Source organism: Oncorhynchus kisutch, unplaced genomic scaffold (assembly GCF_002021735.2).
Source record: "Oncorhynchus kisutch isolate 150728-3 unplaced genomic scaffold, Okis_V2 Okis03b-Okis08b_hom, whole genome shotgun sequence".
Taxonomy (NCBI): Eukaryota; Metazoa; Chordata; class Actinopteri; order Salmoniformes; family Salmonidae; genus Oncorhynchus; species Oncorhynchus kisutch.
In genome coordinates this window covers 19,962,942-19,981,517 of record NW_022261980.1, presented here as the reverse complement: position 1 = coordinate 19,981,517, position 18,576 = coordinate 19,962,942, and the positions used below count along the sequence as shown (strand labels likewise).

General features: G+C 52.5%; 1 protein-coding gene across 1 annotated transcript in view; it reads right to left on the bottom strand.

Annotated features, from left to right (window-relative positions):
• Nucleotides 1-9,865: 9,865 nt before the first annotated feature.
• The window catches only part of LOC109886518 (synaptic vesicle glycoprotein 2B-like), a 75,207-nt gene continuing 66,496 nt past the window's right edge, over nt 9,866-18,576 (bottom strand). Inside the window, exons 7-13 of the mRNA XM_031812356.1 lie at nt 17,534-17,647; nt 16,015-16,103; nt 15,622-15,786; nt 15,369-15,502; nt 12,376-12,579; nt 11,920-12,079; nt 9,866-11,592 (exon numbers count right to left, since the gene is read on the bottom strand). Of these exons, the coding sequence (XP_031668216.1) occupies nt 11,409-11,592; nt 11,920-12,079; nt 12,376-12,579; nt 15,369-15,502; nt 15,622-15,786; nt 16,015-16,103; nt 17,534-17,647 (1,050 nt within the window). The 3' untranslated portion in view covers nt 9,866-11,408. The remainder of the gene's footprint in view (nt 11,593-11,919; nt 12,080-12,375; nt 12,580-15,368; nt 15,503-15,621; nt 15,787-16,014; nt 16,104-17,533; nt 17,648-18,576) is intronic.

Sequence of the window (18,576 nt, the reverse complement as noted above, 5' to 3'; positions counted from 1 at the left end):
AATGTCAACATGTTGTTGATGTAAATAAGAACATGCTGTAAACCTTGTTTCCCCCAACCCTGGGGGTACAGGAGGACCAGGATTGGGTGTTGGGGGGTACTGGAGGACCATAGTTTGGGATGTTGGGGACACAGGAGGACCAGAGTTTGGGGGTACAGGGAGGACAGAGTTGGGATGTTGGGGGTACTGGAGGACCGGGAGATGGGATGTTAGGGGTACTGGAGGACCAGAGTTGGGGTACTGGAGGACCAGAGTTGGGGTGTACTGGAGGACCAGAGTTGGGATGTTGGGGGGTACTGGAGGACCAGGGTTGGGATGTTGGGGGTACTGGAGGACCAGAGTTGGGCTGTTGGGGGGTACTGGAGGAGACCAGAGTTGGGCTGTTGGGGGGTACTGGAGGACCAGAGTTGGGCTGTTGGGGGGTACTGGGGAGGACCAGAGTTGGGCTGTTTGGGGTACTGGAGGACCAAGTTGGGCTGTTGGGGGGTACTGGAGGACCAGAGTTGGGCTGTTGGGGGGTACTGGAGGACCAGGGTTGGGCTGTTGGGGGGTACTGGAAGACCAGAGTTGGCTGTGGGGGTGTTACTGGAGGACCAGAGTTGGGATGTTGGGGGGGTTCTGGAGGACCAGAGTTGGGGGTACAGGAGGACCAGAGTTTAGGATGTTGGGGGGGTACTGAGAGACCAGAGTTGGGCTGTTGGGGGGTACTGGAGGACCAGAGTTGGGCTGTTGGTGGGGGGTACTGGAGGACCAGTTGGGGGTACAGGGAGGACCAGAGTTTGGGATGTTGGGGGGTACAGAGGACCAGAGTTGGGGTACTGGACGACCGAGCTGGGATGTTGGGGGGGTACAGGAGGACCAGAGTTGGGGTACTGGACGACCAGAGCTGGGGGTACAGGAGGGACCAGAGTTAGGGGTACTGGAGGACCAGGTTGGGTGGCTGTTGGGGGTACTGGGGACCAGAGTTAGAGTTACTGGAGGACCAGGGTTGGGGCTGTTGGGGGTACTGAAGGACCAGAGTTGGGATGGTGGGGGTACTGAAGGACCAGGGTTGGGCTGTTGGGGGATACTGGAGGACCAGAGTTGGGCTGTTGGGGGATACTGGTGGACCAGAGTTAGAGGTACTGGGAGGACCAGGTTGGGCTGTTGGGGGTACTGAAGGACCAGAGTTGGGATGTTGGGGGTACTGAAGGACCAGGGTTGGGCTGTGGGGGGGATACTGGAGACCAGAGTTGGGCTGTTGGGGGATACTGGAGGACCAGGGTTGGGCTGTTGGGGGGTACTGGAGGACCAGAGTTGGGCTGTTTGGGGGGTACTGGAGGACCAGAGTTAGGATGTTGGGGGGTACTGGAGGACCAGAATTGGGCTGTTGGGGGGTACTGGGGGGTGGGGGTACGGGAGGACCAGAGTTGGGGGTACTGGAGGACCAGAGTTGGGATGTTGGGGGGTACTGGAGGAGCAGAGTTGGGCTATTGGGGGATACTGGAGGACCAGAGTTAGGATGTTGGGGGGTACTGGAGGACTAGAGTTGGGCTGTTGGGGGTACTGGTGGGGTGGGGGTACTGGAGGACCAGAGTTGGGCTGTTGGGGGTACTGGAGGACCAGAGTTAGGATGTTGGGGGTACTGGAGACTAGAGTTGGGCTGTTGGGGTACTGGGGGGTGGGGGTACTGGAGGACCAGAGTTGGGATGTTTGGGGGTACTGAAGACCAGGGTTGGGCTGTTGGGGTACTGGAGGACCAGGGTTGAGATGTTGGGGGTACTGGAGGAGGAGAGTTGGGCTATTGGGGGATACTGGAAGACCAGAGTTGGGCTGTTGGGGGATACTGGAGGACCAGAGTTGAGCTGTTGGGGGATACTGGAGGACCAGGGTGGGGGGGTACTGGAGGGGGCAGAGTTGAGCTGTTGGTGGGGTGGGTACTGGTGGCCAGAGTTGGGCTGTTGGGTGTGTACTGGAGGACCAGAGTTGGGCTGTTGGGGGTACTGGGGGTGGGGGTACTGAGGACAGGGAGTTGAGCTGTTGGGGTGGGTACGGAGGACCAGAGTTGGGGGGTGGGGGGGTACTGGAGACCAGGGTCGGGCTGTTGGGGGGGTAAAGGAGGACCAGAGTTTGGCTGTTGGGGGGACTGGAGGACCAGAGTTGGGGGTTACTGGAGGACCAGAGGTTAGGATTTGGTGGGGGGTACTGGAGGACCAGAGTGGGATGTTTGGGGGTACTGGAGGACCAGAGTTGGGCGAGGGGTTGGGGTACTGGAGGACCAGAGTTAGGATGTTGGGGGGGTACTGGAGAACCAGAGTTGGGCTGTTGGGGGGGTACAGAAGACCCAGAGTTGGGCTGTTGGGAGTACTGGGGACCAGAGTTGGCTTTGGGGGTACTGGAGGACCAGAGTTGGGCTGTTGGGAGTACTGGAGGACCAGAGTTGGGCTGTTGGGAGTACTGGAGGACCAGAGTTGGGCTGTTGGGGGGTACTTGAGGACCAGAGTTGGGCTGTTGGGAGTACTGGAGGACCAGAGTTGGGCTGTTTGGGGGGTACTGGAGGACCAGAGGTTGGGCTGTTGGGGGGGTTCTGGGGACCAGAGTTTGGGCTGTTGGGGGGTACTGGAGGACCAGAGTTGGGCTGTTGGGGGGTACTGGAGGACCAGAGTTGGGCTGTTGGGGGGTACTGGAGGACCAGAGTTGGGCTGTTGGGGGGTTCTGGAGGACCAGAGTTGGGCTGTTGGGGGGGTACTGGAGGACCAGAGTTGGGCTGTTGGGGGGTACTGGAGGACCAGAGTTGGGCTGTTGGGGGGTACTGGAGGACCAGAGTTGGGCTGTTGGGGGGGGTTCTGGAGGACCAGAGTTGGGCTGTTGGGGGGTACTGGAGGACCAGAGTTGGGCCTGTTGGGGGGTACTGGAGGACCAGAGTTGGGCTGTTGGGGGGTACTGGAGGACCAGAGTTGGGCTGTTGGGGGGTACTGGAGGAACAGAGGTGGGCTGTTGGGAGTACTGGAGGACCAGAGTTGGGCTGTTGGGGGGTACTGGAGGACCAGAGTTGGGCTGTTGGGAGTACTGGGAGGACCAGAGTTGGGCTGTTGGGGGGTACTGGAGGACCAGAGTTGGGCTGTTGGGGGGTACTGGAGGACAGAGTTGGGCTGTTGGGGGGTTCTGGAGGACCAGAGTTGGGCTGTTGGGGGGGTACTGGAGGACCAGAGTCGGGCTGTTGGGGGGTACTGGAGGACCAGAGTTGGGCTGTTGGGGGTACGGGAGGACCAGAGTGGGCTGTTGGGGGGTACTGGAGGACCAGAGTTGGGCTGTTGGGGGGTACTGGAGGACCAGAGTTGGGCTGTTGGGTGGTACTGGAGGACCAGAGTTGGGCTGTTGGGGGGTACTGGAGGACCAGAGTTGGGCTGTTGGGGGGTACTGGAGGACCAGAGTTGGGCTGTTGGGGGGTACTGGAGGACCAGAGTTGGGCTGTTGGGGGGTACTGGAGGACCAGAGTGTTGGCTGTTGGGGGGTACTGGAGGACCAGAGTTGGGCTGTTGGGGGGTACTGGAGGACCAGAGTTGGGCTGTTGGGGGGTACTGGAGGGACCAGAGTTGGGCTGTTGGGGGGTACTGGAGGACCAGAGTTGTGGGCTGTTGGGGGGTACTGGAGGACCAGAGTTGGGCTGTGGGGGGTACTGGAGGCCCAGAGTTGGGCTGTTGGGGGGTACTGGAGGACCAGAGTTGGGATGTTGGGAGTACTGGAGGACCAGAGTTGGGCTGCTGGGGGGTACTGGAGGACCAGAGTTGGGATGTTGGGAGTACTGGAGGACCAGAGTTGGGCATGCTGGGGGTACTGAGGACCAGAGTTGGGCTGTTGGGGGGTACTGGAGGACCAGAGTTGGGCTGTTGGGGGGGTACTGGAGGACCAGAGTTGGGCTGCTGGGGGTACTGGAGGACCAGAGTTGGCTGTTGGGGGTACTGGAGGACCAGTGTTGGGCTGTTGGGAGTACTGGAGGACCAGAGTTTTGGCTGTTGGGGGGTACTGGAGGACCAGGGTTGGGATGTTGGGAGTACTGGAGGACCAGAGTTGGGCTGCTGGGGGGTACTGGAGGACCAGAGTTGGGCTGTTGGGGGGTACTGGAGGACCAGAGTTGGGTTGTTGGGGGGTACTGGTGGAGGACAGAGTTGGGCTTGCTGGGGGGTACTGGAGGACCAGAGTTGGGCTGTTGGGAGTACTGGAGGACCAGAGTTGGCTGGTTGGGGGTACTGGAGGACCAGAGTTGGGCTGTTGGGGGGGACTGGAGGACCAAGAGTTGGGCTGTTGGGAGTACTGGAGGACCAGAGTTGGGCTGTTGGGAGTACTGGAGTACCAGAGTGGGGCTGTTGGGGTGTACTGGAGGACCAGAGTTGGGCTGCTGGGGGGTACTGGAGGACCAGAGTTGGGCTGTTGGGAGTACTGGAGGACCAGAGTTGCTGTTGGGGGTGGGGGTACTGGAGGACCAGAGTTGGGCTGTTGGGGGGTACTGGAGGACCAGAGTTGGGCTGTTGGGAGTACTGGAGGACCAGAGTTGGGCTGTTGGGAGTACTGGAGGACCAGAGTTGGGTGGCTGTTGGGGTACTGGTGGACCAGAGTTAGAGGTACTGGAGGACCAGGTTGGGCTGTTGGGGGTACTGGAGGACCAGAATTGGGCTGTTGGGGGGTACTGGGGGTGGGGGTACAGGAGGACCAGAGTTGGGGGTACTGAGGACCAGAGTTGGGATGTTGGGGGGTACTGGAGGAGCAGAGTTGGGCTATTGGGGGATACTGGAGGACCAGAGTTGGGCTGTTGGGGTACTGGGGGGTGGGGGTACTGGAGGACCAGAGTGGGGTTGGGGGGGTACTGGAGGACCAGAGTTAGGATGTTGGGGTACTGGAGGACTAGAGTTGGGCTGTTGGGGGGTGGGGTGGGGTGGGGGGTACTGGAGGACCAGAGTTGGGATGTTGGGGTACTGGAGGACCAGGGTTGAGATGTGTTGGGGGTACTGGAGGAGCAGAGTTGGGCTATTGGGGGACTGGAAGACCAGACTTGGGCTGTTGGGGATACTGGAGGACCAGAGTTGAGCTGTTGGGGGATACTGGAGGACCAGGGTGGGGGTACTGGAGGAGCAGAGTTGAGCTGTTGGGGGTACTGGTGGACCAGAGTTGGGCTCTTGGGTGTGTACTGGAGGACCAGGTTTGGGCTGTTGGGGGTACTGGGGGTGGGGGTACTGGAGGACCAGAGTTGAGCTGTTGGGTGGGTACTGGAGGACCAGAGTTGGGCTGTTGGGGGGTACTGGAGGACCAGGGTCGGGCTGTTGGGGGGGTAAAGGAGGACCAGAGTTTGGCTGTTGGGGGGTACTGTAGGACCAGAGTTGGGCTGTTGGGAGTACTGGAGGACCAGAGTTGGGCTGTTGGGAGTACTGGAGGACCAGAGTTGGGCTGTTGGGGGGTACTGGAGGACCAGAGTTGGGCTGTTGGGGGGTACTGGAGGACCAGAGTTGGGCTGCTGGGGGGTACTGGAGGACCAGAGTTGGGCTGTTGGGAGGTACTGGAGGACCAGAGTTGGGCTGTTGGGGGGTACTGGAGGACCAGAGTTGGGCTGTTGGGGGTACTGGAGGACCAGAGTTGGGCTGTTGGGAGTACTGGAGGACCAGAGTTTGGGCTGTTTGGGAGTACTGGAGGACCAGAGTTGGGCTGTTGGGGGTACTGGTGGACCAGAGTTAGAGGTACTGGAGGACCAGGGTTGGGCTTTGGGGGTACTGGAGGACCAGAATTGGGCTGTTGGGGGGTACTGGGGGGGTGGGGTACAGGAGGACCAGAGTTGGGGGTACTGGAGGACCAGAGTTGGGATGTTGGGGGGTACTGGAGGAGCAGAGTTGGGCTATTGGGGGATACTGGAGGACCAGAGTTGGGCTGTTGGGGGTACTGGGGGGTGGGGGTACTGGAGGACCAGAGTTGGGCTGTTGGGGGGGACTGGAGGACCAGAGTTAGGATGTTGGGGTACTGGGGGGGGTGGGGGTACTGGAGGACCAGAGTTGGCTGTTGGGGGTACTGGAGGACCAGAGTTAGGGATGTTGGGGGGTACTGGATGACTAGAGTTGGGCTGTGGGGGTTACTGGGGGGTGGGGGGTACTGGAGGACCAGAGTTGGGATGTTGGGGGGGTACTGAAGGACCAGGGTTGGGCTGTTGGGGTACTGGAGGACCAGGGTTGAGATGTTGGGGGTACTGGAGGAGCAGAGATGTGAGCTCGTTGGGGGGTACTGGTGGACCAGAGTTGGGCTCTTGGTGTGTACTGGAGGACCAGAGTTGGGCTGTTGGGGGTACTGGGGGTGGGGGTACTGGAGGACCAGAGTTGAGCTGTTGGGGTGGGTACTGGAGGACCAGAGTTGGGCTGTTGGGGGGTACTGGAGGACCAGGGTCGGGCTGTTGGGGGGGTAAAGGAGGACCAGAGTTTGGCTGTTGGGGGAACTGGAGGACCAGGGTTGCGGCTTGTTGGGGTACTGGAGGACCAGAGTTGGGGGTACTGGAGGACCAGCAGTTAGGATGTTGGGGGGTACTGGAGGACCAGAGTTGGGATGTTTGGGGGTACTGGAGGACCAGAGTTGGGCTGTTGGGGGTACTGGAGGACCAGAGTTGGGCTGTTGGGGGGTACTGAGGACCAGAGTTTGGGATGTTTGGGAGTACTGGAGGACCAGAGTTGGGCTGCTGGGGGGTACTGTAGGACCAGAGTTGGGGCTGTTGGGGGGGTACTGGAGGACCAGAGTTGGGCTGCTGGGGGGGTACTGGAGGACCAGAGTTGGGCTGTTGGGGGGTACTGGAGGACCAGAGTTGGGCTTGTTGGGAGTACTGGAGGACCAGCGTTGGGCTGTTGGGGGGTACTGGAGGACCAGGGTTGGGATGTTGTGGAGTACTGGAGGACCAGAGTTGGGCTGTTGGGGGGTACTGGGAGGACCAGAGTTGGGATGTTTGGGGGTACTGGAGGACCAGAGTTGGGGCTGTTGGGGGTACTGGAGGACCAGAGTTGGGGCTGTTGGGGGGTACTGGAGGACCAGAGTTGGATGTTGGGAGTACTGGAGGACCAGGTTGGGCTGCTGGGGGGTACTGGAGGACCAGAGTTGGGCTGTTGGGGGGTACTGGAGGACCAGAGTTGGGCTGTTGGGGGGTACTGGAGGACCAGAGTTGGGCTGCTGGGGGGTACTGGAGGACCAGAGTTTTGCTGTTGGGGGGTACTGGAGGACCAGAGTTGGGCTGTTGGCGTACTGGAGGACCCAGCGTTGGGCTGTTGGGGGGTACTGGAGGACCAGGGTTGGGATGTTGGGAGTACTGGAGGACCAGAGTTGGGCTGCTGGGGGTACTGGAGGACCAGAGTTGGGCTGTTGGGGGGTACTGGAGGACCAGATTTGGGTTGTTGGGGGGTAATGGAGGACCAGGGTTGGGATGTTGGGAGTACTGGAGGACCAGAGTTGGGCTGTTGGGGGGTACTGGAGGACCAGAGTTGGGCTGTTGGGAGTACTGGAGGACCAGAGTTGGGCTGTTGGGGGGTACTGGAGGACCAGGGTTGGGATGTTGGGAGTACTGGAGGACCAGAGTTGGGCTGCTGGGGGGTACTGGAGGACCAGAGTTGGGCTGTTGGGGGGTACTGGAGGACCAGGGTTGGGATGTTGGGAGTACTGGAGGACCAGAGTTGGGCTGTTGGGGGGTACTGGAGGACCAGAGTTGGGCTGTTGGGGGGTACTGGAGGACCAGAGTTGGGCTGCTGGGGGGTACTGGAGGACCAGAGTTGGGCTGTTGGGAGTACTGGAGGACCAGAGTTGGGCTGTTGGGGGGTACTGGAGGACCAGAGTTGGGCTGTTGGGGGGTACTGGAGGACCAGAGTTGGGCTGTTGGGAGTACTGGAGGACCAGAGTTGGGCTGTTGGGAGTACTGGAGGACCAGAGTTGGGCTGTTGGGGGTACTGGTGGACCAGAGTTAGAGGTACTGGAGGACCAGGGTTGGGCTGTTGGGGGTACTGGTGGACCACAGTTAGAGGTACTGGAGGACCAGAGTTGGGCTGTTGGGGGGGTTCTGGAGGACCAGAGTTGGGCTGTTGGGGGGTACTGGAGGACCAGAGTTGGGCTGTTGGGAGTACTGGAGGACCAGAGTTGGGCTGTTGGGGGTTCTGGAGGACCAGAGTTGGGCTGTTGGGGGGTACTGGAGGACCAGAGTTGGGCTGTTGGGGGGTACTGGAGGACCAGAGTTGGGCTGTTGGGGGGTACTGGAGGACCAGGGTTGGGATGTTGGGGGGTACTGGAGGACCAGAGTTGGGCTGTTGGGGGGTACTGGAGGACCAGAGTTGGGCTGCTGGGGGTACTGGAGGACCAGAGTTGGGCTGTTGGGGGGTACTGGAGGACCAGAGTTGGGCTGTTGGGGGGTACTGGAGGACCAGAGTTGGGCTGTTGGGGGTACTGGTGGACCAGAGTTAGAGGTACTGGAGGACCAGGGTTGGGCTTTTGGGGGGTACTGGTGGACCAGAGTTAGAGGTACTGGAGGACCAGAGTTGGGCTGTTGGGGGGTACTGGAGGACCAGAGATGGGCTGTTGGGAGGTACAGGAGGACCAGAGTTGGGCTGTTGGGGGGTACTGGAGGACCAGAGTTGGGCTGTTGGGGGGTACTGGAGGACCAGAGTTGGGCTGTTGGGGGGTACTGGAGGACCAGAGTTGGGCTGTTGGGGGGTACATGAGGACCAGAGTTGGGCTGTTGGGGGGTTCTGGAGGACCAGAGTTGGGATGTTGGGAGTACTGGAGGACCAGAGTTGGGCTGTTGGGGGTTACTGGAGGACCAGAGTTGGGCTGTTGGGGGGTACTGGAGGACCAGGGTTGGGCTGTTGGGGGGTACTGGAGGACCAGAGTTGGGCTGTTGGGGGGGTACTGGAGGACCAGAGTTGGGCTGTTGGGGGGTACTGGAGGACCAGAGTTGGGCTGTTGGGGGGTACTGGAGGACCAGAGTTGGGCTGTTGGGGGGTACTGGAGGACCAGAGTTGGGCTGTTGGGGGGTACTGGAGGACCAGAGTACTGGGACAGGTTGGGCTGTTGGGGGTACTGGAGGACCAGAGTTGGGCTGTTGGGGGTACTGGAGGACCAGAGTTGGGCTGTTGGGGGGTACTGGAGGACCAGAGTTGGGATGTTGGGGGGTACTGGAGGACCAGAGTTGGGCTGTTGGGGGTACTGGAGGACCAGAGTTGGGCTGTTGGGGGTACTGGAGGACCAGAGTTGGGCTGTTGGGGGGTTACTGGAGGACCAGGGTTGGGCTGTTGGGGGTACTGGAGGACCAGAGTTGGGCTGTTTGGGGGTACTGGAGGACCAGAGTTGGGCTGTTGGGGGTACTGGAGGACCAGAGTTGGGCTGTTGGGGATACTGGAGGACCAGAGTTGGGCTGTTGGGGGGGTACTGGAGGACCAGAGTTGGGCTGTTGGGGGGTACTGGAGGACCAGAGTTGGGCTGTTGGGGGGTACTGGAGGACCAGGGTTGGGCTGTTGGGGGATACTGGAGGACCAGAGTTGGGCTGTTGGGGGGGTACTGGAGGACCAGGGTTGGGCTGTTGGGGGATACTGGAGGACCAGGGTTGGGCTGTTGGGGGTACTGGAGGACCAGAGTTGGGAAACAGTGCTGTAAATGATACTTAGTGACTTTAAAAATAGAGTAGAATATAAAGTGTCTAAACTCACATTTTCACATAATTTTAGAAAAAAACAAGTCTTACATTGTCATGGCAACAGACAACCAAGACAGGATTTAATAGAATCAATATCTAGAACACAGCTCTTCTGGACAAGGAGAGCCTGAACACAGACTAGACAGGATTTAATAGAATCACTATCAGTCTACTGGAAAAGGAGAGACTGAACACAGACTAGACAGGATTTAATAGAATCAGTATCTAGAACACAGTTCTTCTGGACAAGGAGACACTGAACACAGACTAGACAGGGTTTAATAGAATCAGTATCATTCCACTGGAAAAGAAGAGACTGAACACAGACTAGACAGGATTTAATAGAATCAGTATCTAGAACACAGCTCTTCTGGACAAGGAGACACTGAACACAGACTAGACAGGGTTTAATAGAATCAGTATCATTCCACTGGAAAAGAAGAGACTGAACACAGACCAGACAGGATTTAATAGAATCAGTATCTAGAACACAGCTCTTCTGGACAAGGAGAGACTGAACACAGACTAGACAGGGTTTAATAGAATCAGTATCTAGAACACAGCTCTTCTGGACAAGGAGAGACTGAACACAGACTAGACAGGATTTAATAGAATCAGTATCTAGAACACAGCTCTTCTGGAAAAGAAGAGACTGAACACAGACTAGACAGGATTTAATAGAATCAGTATCTAGAACACAGCTTTTCTGGACAAGAAGAGACTGAACACAGACTAGACTGGATTTAATAGAATCAGTATCTAGAACACAGCTCTTCTGGACAAGGAGAGACTGAACACAAACAATACAACAAACATATTGGTACGTCAACAGATGCATCCACTGTACAGCAGAAGAGGTTGTCGTCCTGGTTAATAGATACAACAGGAGCTGAAGACCAGATGCTGAGCGATACACAGGGATGCATATATATAAATGGAGTCCTTGGAAAGAAGGGGGTGTGGAATAGAATGGAGGGGATTCTGAACCACATTCAGTGGTTCAGATGGAAAGTTAAGGGCAAAGAGGAAATGGGACGAATCAAGCACCTGACTACCCGAGATGAACGTTCACACAATGGAATGGAACAAGGACAATGGAAAAGTGGTTCTGAATCGTACAATAGCGTTATGTTGAAACCTTAGCCGTCGTTGAATTCCAACCCAAATGTCAACCCAATACCTTTCCTGAACAGTTAGTTTTAAATCAAAGCACAACATGGTAAAACTGTCTGTCATCTTCCAAGTAGATATATTTCTCGTCTTCCAAGTAAATATATTTATCGTATTCTTTCATTTTAATTTAAAATCATTTGAAACACATTTTAAAACATACCAAATACAGAGTGACATGTCCTGCTCTACCTGGGTGGTGTACAGAAGGGTGGGGGGTGTACAGAAGAAAAACACAATATCAAACAATGTAAAATGGTGACATGTCTTGATCATGGTACCGTTCTTTCTATACATCACCATGGGAACAGAAAGCCCCTCCCCTATTCTGTCACACACAACTCACTTCACATGTGGAAGTCTCTCTCCCAACTGGACCAACATATATGTACAGACATCTTTATTTGGCCGTGACGTTGTAAAAGTTTGCAAAATTCCACTAACTTTCCCCAAATTCCCACGTTTAAGCAGGAAGTCTGTGAATCCTCCCGCCAAGATGTTTTGAGAACCTGTGGAAAGTCACAGGAATTTTACAACCCTTGATGCTGTAGATGTTTAGCTGTTTTCACTCCAGGATCTTCTCCCGTGTGTCGGGCAGTTTGGTGGCCAGCAGACCTCCACAGGCCAGCGCTGCGAACGCCAGGAAAATGGGGATGATCTTTGTGATGCCGATGAACTTGGCAAAGATGACGCTGCCAATAATGGCTGCCAGCTTACAGGTACCGTTCAGCACTCCGAACGCTGTGCATCTGAGGAAGAGAGAGGTAGAGACATCAGTGGGTTTAGGGCAGGTGCTTAAAGGACAGTTTACAACAGTGTTTCTTAACCGGCGGGTCGGGAGGTTTTGAATGGATCACAGGTGCCTGAGTAAAAACTACCTGGTTCAATTTGAAACAACCTGCTTCAGTTTGGGTCCCAAGGCAAAACCAGTTGAAAACCTTTGGTTTATAGTATTTATCCACAAAACTCCTTCAATTATTCACAATTTCCAATGACCACCTAAATCCTTCATCATGAACAACACAAACATCCGTCTGATACCAGGACATTGACATGGAGATTGTGGTTCTCTGTACCTTTTAGCAGAAGGGTAGATTTCTACTGTGATAACTTCCAGTCCGTTCCAGGCCGCAACGCTGGTAGCGTAGAAAAGGCACTGAAATAATATAACTGCCCCCTGACTGAAGCTGAGGAGCAGGAGGAACGTACAAACTGCTGATATCAGCATAGAACCACCTGGTGGAGAGAGAGAGAGAGAGAGAGAGAGAGAGAGAGAGAGAGAGACAGAGAGAGAGAGAGACAGAGACAGACAGACAGACAGACAGACAGACAGACAGGGGGGGGGGGGCAGAGAGGGAGAGAGAGAGAGAGACAGAGAGAGGGGGGGCAGAGAGGGAGAGAGAGGGAGACAGAGTGAAAGAGACAGACAGAGAGAGAGAGAATGATTTCAGAGTTGCTGCCATAGTTTCAGGTTGTTTTGTACCATTGACTATTTTCCCACTGAGCCACATATGTGTCTTCACTTCCCTCACCTATAATTTTGATCCTTCCTATCTTGTCCATGAAGAGGGCTGACAGGATGTTGCCTGGCAGTGTCGCTAGACTCCCCAGGAAGCTGACCATGTAGATGACGATGTCGTTCTCCTCCTGGAAGTTCAGATGGCAGCCTTTCTTCGGATGGAGAAACGTGGCATTTTCCATCCGACAGTCTATAAACTTAGAGTCTTCCCAAAGGTCTGCCAGTCACGGAGATAAAGGACAGTCCCAAATGAGATCATAAGGGGATCTGTGCTCTGTTCAACGTCACGTTTACAGTGCATTCAGAAAGCATTCAGAACCCTTCACTTGTCCTACTTTCTGTTACATTACAGTATTACTCTCAAATGTTTTTATTTTTTTTATTTTATTCACTCATAAATCTACACACAATACACCATAATTACAAAGCAAAAACAGGTTTTTAGAAATCTTTGCAAATGTCTTAAAATTTAAACATGGAAATATCACATTCAGACCCTTTACTCAGTACTTTGTTGAAGCACTTTGGCAGCGATTACAGCACTGAGTCTTCTCGGGTGTGACGCTACCAGCTTGGCACACCTGTATTTGGGTAGTTTCTTCACTGCAGATCCTCTCAAGTTCTGTCAGGTTGGATAGGGAGCGTCGCTGCTCAGCTATTTTCAGGTCTCTCCAGAGATGTTCGATTGGATTCAAGTCCGGGCTCTGGCTCGGCCACTCAAGGACATTCAGAGATTTGACCCGAAGCCACCCTTGTATTGTCTTGGCTGTGTGCTTAGGGTCGTTGTCCTGTTGGAAGGTGAACTTTCGCTCCAGTCTGAGGTCCTGAGTGCTCTGGAGCAGGTTTTCATCAAGGGTCTCTCTGTACTTTGCTCAGTTCATCTTTCCCTCAAACCTAACTAGTCTCCCAGTCCCTGCCACTGAAAAACATCCCCACAGCATGATGCTGCCACCACCATGCTTCACTGTAGGGATGGTGCCAGGTTTCCTCCAGACTTGATGCTTGGCATTCAAGCGAAAGAGTTCAATCTTGGTTTCATCAGAAACGGGAATCTTGTTTCTCATCATCTGAGAGTCCTTAGATGCCTTTTGGCAAACTCCAAGTGGGCTGTCATGTGCCTTTTACTGAAGAGTGGTTTCCATCTGGCCAGTCTACCATAAAGGCCTGATTGCTAGAGTGCTGCAGAGATGGTTGTCCTTTTGGAAGGTTCTCCCATCTCCACAGAGGAACTCTGGAGCTCTGTCATAGTGAACATGGGCGTCTTAGTCACCTCCCTAACCAAGTCCCTTCTCCCCCAATTGCTCAGTTTGGCCGGGCGGCCAGCTCTAGGAAGAGTCTTGGTGATTCCAAACTTCTTCCATTTAAGAATGATGGAGGCCACTGTGTTCTTCGGGACAGAAATGTTTTGGCACCCTTCCCAAGATCTGTGCCATGACACAATCCTGTGTCGGAGCTCTACGGACAATTCCTTCGACCTCATGGCTTGGTTTTTGCTCTGACATGCACTGTCAACTGTGGGACCTTATATAGACAGGTGTGTGCATTTCCAAATCATTTTCAATCAATTGAATTTATCACAGATGGACTCCAATCAAGTTGTAGAAACATCTCAAGGATGATCAATGGAAACAGGATACACCTGAGCTCATGTTTGAGTCTTAAAGCAAAGAATCCCAATGCTTATGTAAATAACCTCTTGGTGCACCGATCCCTCTTGCGGGATCATTTTTGTCAACATCCGCTGAATTGCAGAGCGCCAAATTTAAATGAAATTACAAAAAATATTGAATTTTCATGAAATCACACCAAAATATACCAAAACACAGCTTAACTTGTTGTTAATCCACCTGGCATGTTAGATTTCAAAAATGCTTTTCAGCGAAAGCAAACCAAGCGTTTATGTTAGGGCAGCTCTCTCAGCAGACAAAACATTACAAACAGCTAGCAGCAAAGTAGATTGGTCACGAAACTCAGAAAAGCAATAAAATGAATCGCTTACCTTTGATGATATTCCCAGACTCCCAGTTACACAATAAATGTTTGTTTTTTTATATCCAAAAACCTCCATTTGTTTGGTGCGTTTTGTTGAGTAATCCACAGGATCGTGTTGATCACGACGGGCAGATGAAAATTCCAAATAGTATCCGTAAAGTTCGTAGAAACATGTCAAAGTTTTTTTATAATCAATCCTCAGGTTGTTTTTACAATTAATAATCGATAATATTTCAACCGGACGGTAGCTTTTTCAATAGGAGAGAGAGAGAAAAGGTCTGCTCCAAGCTGCTCGCGCATGTAAAACTCTGGGGACACACAGCTATCCACTGACGCGATGTGATCATTCTCGCTCATTTTTCAGAATAAAAGCCTAAAACTATGTCTAAATACTGTAATCTGGTTGATATCCCTTTAAATGGAGGGTAGGCATGCAATGGAACAGAGGTTTCAAAATAACAGCACTTCCTGGTTGGATTTTCCTCGGGTTTTCGCCTGCAATATCTGTTCTGTTATACTCACAGACAATCTTTTGACAGTTTTGGAAACTTTAGAGTGTTCTCTATCCTAATCTGCATATTATATGCATATTCTAGCTTCTGGACCCGAGAAATAAGCAGTTTAATTTGGGTACGTTTTTCATCCAAACATCAAAATACTGCCCCCTAGTCTCAAGAAGATAAGGTATTTATTTTTTATAAATCAGTGAACATAAAAATTTAAAAAAATCTGCTTTGTCATTGTGAGGATTTATGTGTAGATTGATAAGGATTTTTTTAATATTTTGAATCCATTTTAGAATAGGGCTGGAACGTAAATAATGTGGAACATTTTGAGGGGTCTGAATACCTTCCGAATGCACTGTACATCACATACATAATACACCTCACATATCAATGGCTAAGGTGAACAGCAAGGGAGACATTGTACAACCTTGTCTGGTCTCTCTATGGAGCTTGAATCAGGGATAAATGGATTGATTTGTGAGAATCTATGCACAGATATAACACCTACCTGTGTTATAGAAGACCGTGTTCTTGATGGTGCAGTTCTCAAAGTATGTGTTGGTTGACCTGACGTCCTCAAAGTAACAGTTCTCAAACAGGGAATCTTCAAACTTCACAGACTTGATCTCTATATCCATGAACCTAGATAAGAGATAGCACAAGGTTTTTTTTAGAGAGAGAACAGCCCTGCTTCAGGGAAGACATCTGACAACATTGTAACGTACTAGTTGTCCACTCAAAATATCCCATCTGTGACATACTTGTCATGGACATATTCTCCCTCTTTGTGGATCTGGTTGACCAGGGAGAAGTTGAAGTGGAATCGCTCCACTCGTTCTCGATGGAAGAGTTTCACCTTGGACTCGTACTCCTCATACTGCATGTACTTGATCATGTCAGGGAACCACACCGACAGTCCGTGGTAGCTGAGACACAGAAGTAACAGTACCCCGTCATGATTGACACGTCCAATAGTGACTTGGCAGTGCTCTCGACAGGTAGCAAGCTATCACGTGTTAGATATGCAGACGTTCCCCATCTGGAGAGCTTTGACTGGATTGGATATCTCCTGTGTTGGTTGAGGAGCACCTGATGGGATAACAGGGGGGTCTGTTGAATATACTCACAACAAAAGGTTACTACTGTTTGTTTACCTGAAGGCCATGGTGAACCAGACGATAGCCAGGAACAGACCCTGCAGTCTGAGGTCTGGTGCTGCCAGGGACATCACGTTCTGCATCACCTGGAGACATAGAATCAACAACACAAACAAGTCATCCTCCTGGTTCAGACACACTCTTATCAGCAGTGCTATTGACAGTTTTCAACACACTCTTATGAGCAGTGCTATTGACAGTTTTCAACACAGTCTTATGAGCAGTGCTATTGACAGTTTTCAACACACTCTTATGAGCAGTGCTATTGACAGTTTTCAACACACTCTTATGAGCAGTGCTATTGACAGTTTTCAACACACTCTTATGAGCAGTGCTATTGACAGTTTTCAACACACTCTTATGAGCAGTGCTATTGACAGTTTTCAACACACTCTTATGAGCAGTGCTATTGACAGTTTTCAACACACTCTTATGAGCAGTGCTATTGACAGTTTTCAACACACTCTTATGAGCAGTGCTATTGACAGTTTTCAACACACTCTTATGAGCAGTGCTATTGACAGTTTTCAACACACTCTTATGAGCAGTGCTATTGACAGTTTTCAACACAGTCTTATGAGCAGTGCTATTGACAGTTTTCAACACACTCTTATGAGCAGTGCTATTGACAGTTTTCAACACACTCTTATGAGCAGTGCTATTGACAGTTTTCAACACACTCTTATGAGCAGTGCTATTGACAGTTTTCAACACACTCTTATGAGCAGTGCTATTGACAGTTTTCAACACACTCTTATGAGCAGTGCTATTGACAATGTTGAAAAACTCTAACATTTTAAATCAAGAATATGTACTGTAGCAATCTAACACCTAGCATCCTCCTAGTGTTTAGGATCTCTTGGTGTAATGGCTGAGGTGTTGTGTTGACAGTCGCTGGACACTGATTGAATCCCGGTTGGGGCTCCCCCCTGAAATGGCTACTAGATGTTACCTGTTTGAGGAGGTTGGTGTGTCTGACAGTCCAGCTGTTACCTGTTTGAGGAGGTTGGTGTCTGACAGTCCAGCTGTTACCTGTTTGAGGAGGTTGGTGTCTGACAGTCCAGCTGTTACCTGTTTGAGGAGGTTGGTGTGTGACGGTCCTGCTGTTACCTGTTTGAGGAGGTTGGTGTGTCTGACAGTCCTGCTGTTACCTGTTTGAGGAGGTTGGTGTCTGACAGTCATGCTGTTACCTGTTTGAGGAGGTTGGTGTCTGACAGTCCTGCTGTTACCTGTTTGAGGAGGTTGGTGTGTCTGACAGTCCTGCTGTTACGTGTTTGAGGAGGTTGGTGTGTCTGACAGTCCTGCTGTTACCTGTTTGAGGAGGTTGGTGTGTCTGACAGTCTTGCTGTTACCTGTTTGAGGAGGTTGGTGTGTCTGACGGTCCTGCTGTTACCTGTTTGAGGAGGTTGGTGTGTCTGACGGTCCTGCTGTTACCTGTTTGAGGAGGTTGGTGTGTCTGACAGTCCAGCTGTTACCTGTTTGAGGAGGTTGGTGTGTCTGACAGTCCAGCTGTTACCTGTTTGAGGAGGTTGGTGTGTCTGACTGTCCAGCGCTGGAAGGATGTTCCAGTGTCACTCTGGATCTCAATGAACTCATCCTCCTGGGTCTTAGGAGTCGTGATGTTGGACACCTGACAGGAGGGACAGGAGAGATTATATCATATTATATTGTTGGAGAGAAAATAGTGATTATATAACATTAGATTGAACTAGGAGTATGGTTCTCCTGACTGTCCTAGAGGAGAGTTGGTGGACTCACAGTGAATACCCTCTCTGGTTGACTGTACTAGAGGAGCGGTGGTGTACTCACAGTGAATACCCTCTCTGGTTGACTGTACTAGAGGAGCGGTGGTGTACTCACAGTGAATACCCTCTCTGGTTGACTGTACTAGAGGAGCGGTGGTGTACTCACAGTGAATACCCTCTCTGGTTAACTGTACTAGAGGAGCGGTGGTGTACTCACAGTGAATACCCTCTCTGGTTGACTGTACTAGAGGAGCGGTGGTGTACTCACAGTGAATACCCTCTCTGGTTGACTGTATTAGAGGAGTGGTGGTGTACTCACAGTGAATACCCTCTCTAGTTGACTGTACTAGAGGAGAGTTGTTGGTTTGACCAGTGGTGTACTCACAGTGAATACCATCTCAGGGTCACTGTACTAGAGGAGAGTTGGTTTGACCGGTTGTGTACTCACAGTGAATACCATCTCAGGGTGACTGTACTAGGGGAGAGTTGGTTTGACCGGAGAGTTGGTTTGACCGGTGGTGTACTCACAGTGAATACCCTCTCTGGTTGACTGTACTAGAGGAGAGTTGGTTTGACCGGTGGTTTACTCACAGTGAATACCATCTCAGGGTGAATGTACTAGGGGAGAGTTGGTTTGACCGGAGAGTTGGTTTGACCGGTGGTGTACTCACAGTGAATACCCTCTCTAGTTGACTGTACTAGAGGAGAGTTGGTTTGACCGGTGGTGTACTCACAGTGAATACCCTCTCTGGTTGACTGTACTAGAGGAGAGTTGGTTTGACCGGTGGTGTACTCACAGTGAACACCCTCTCAG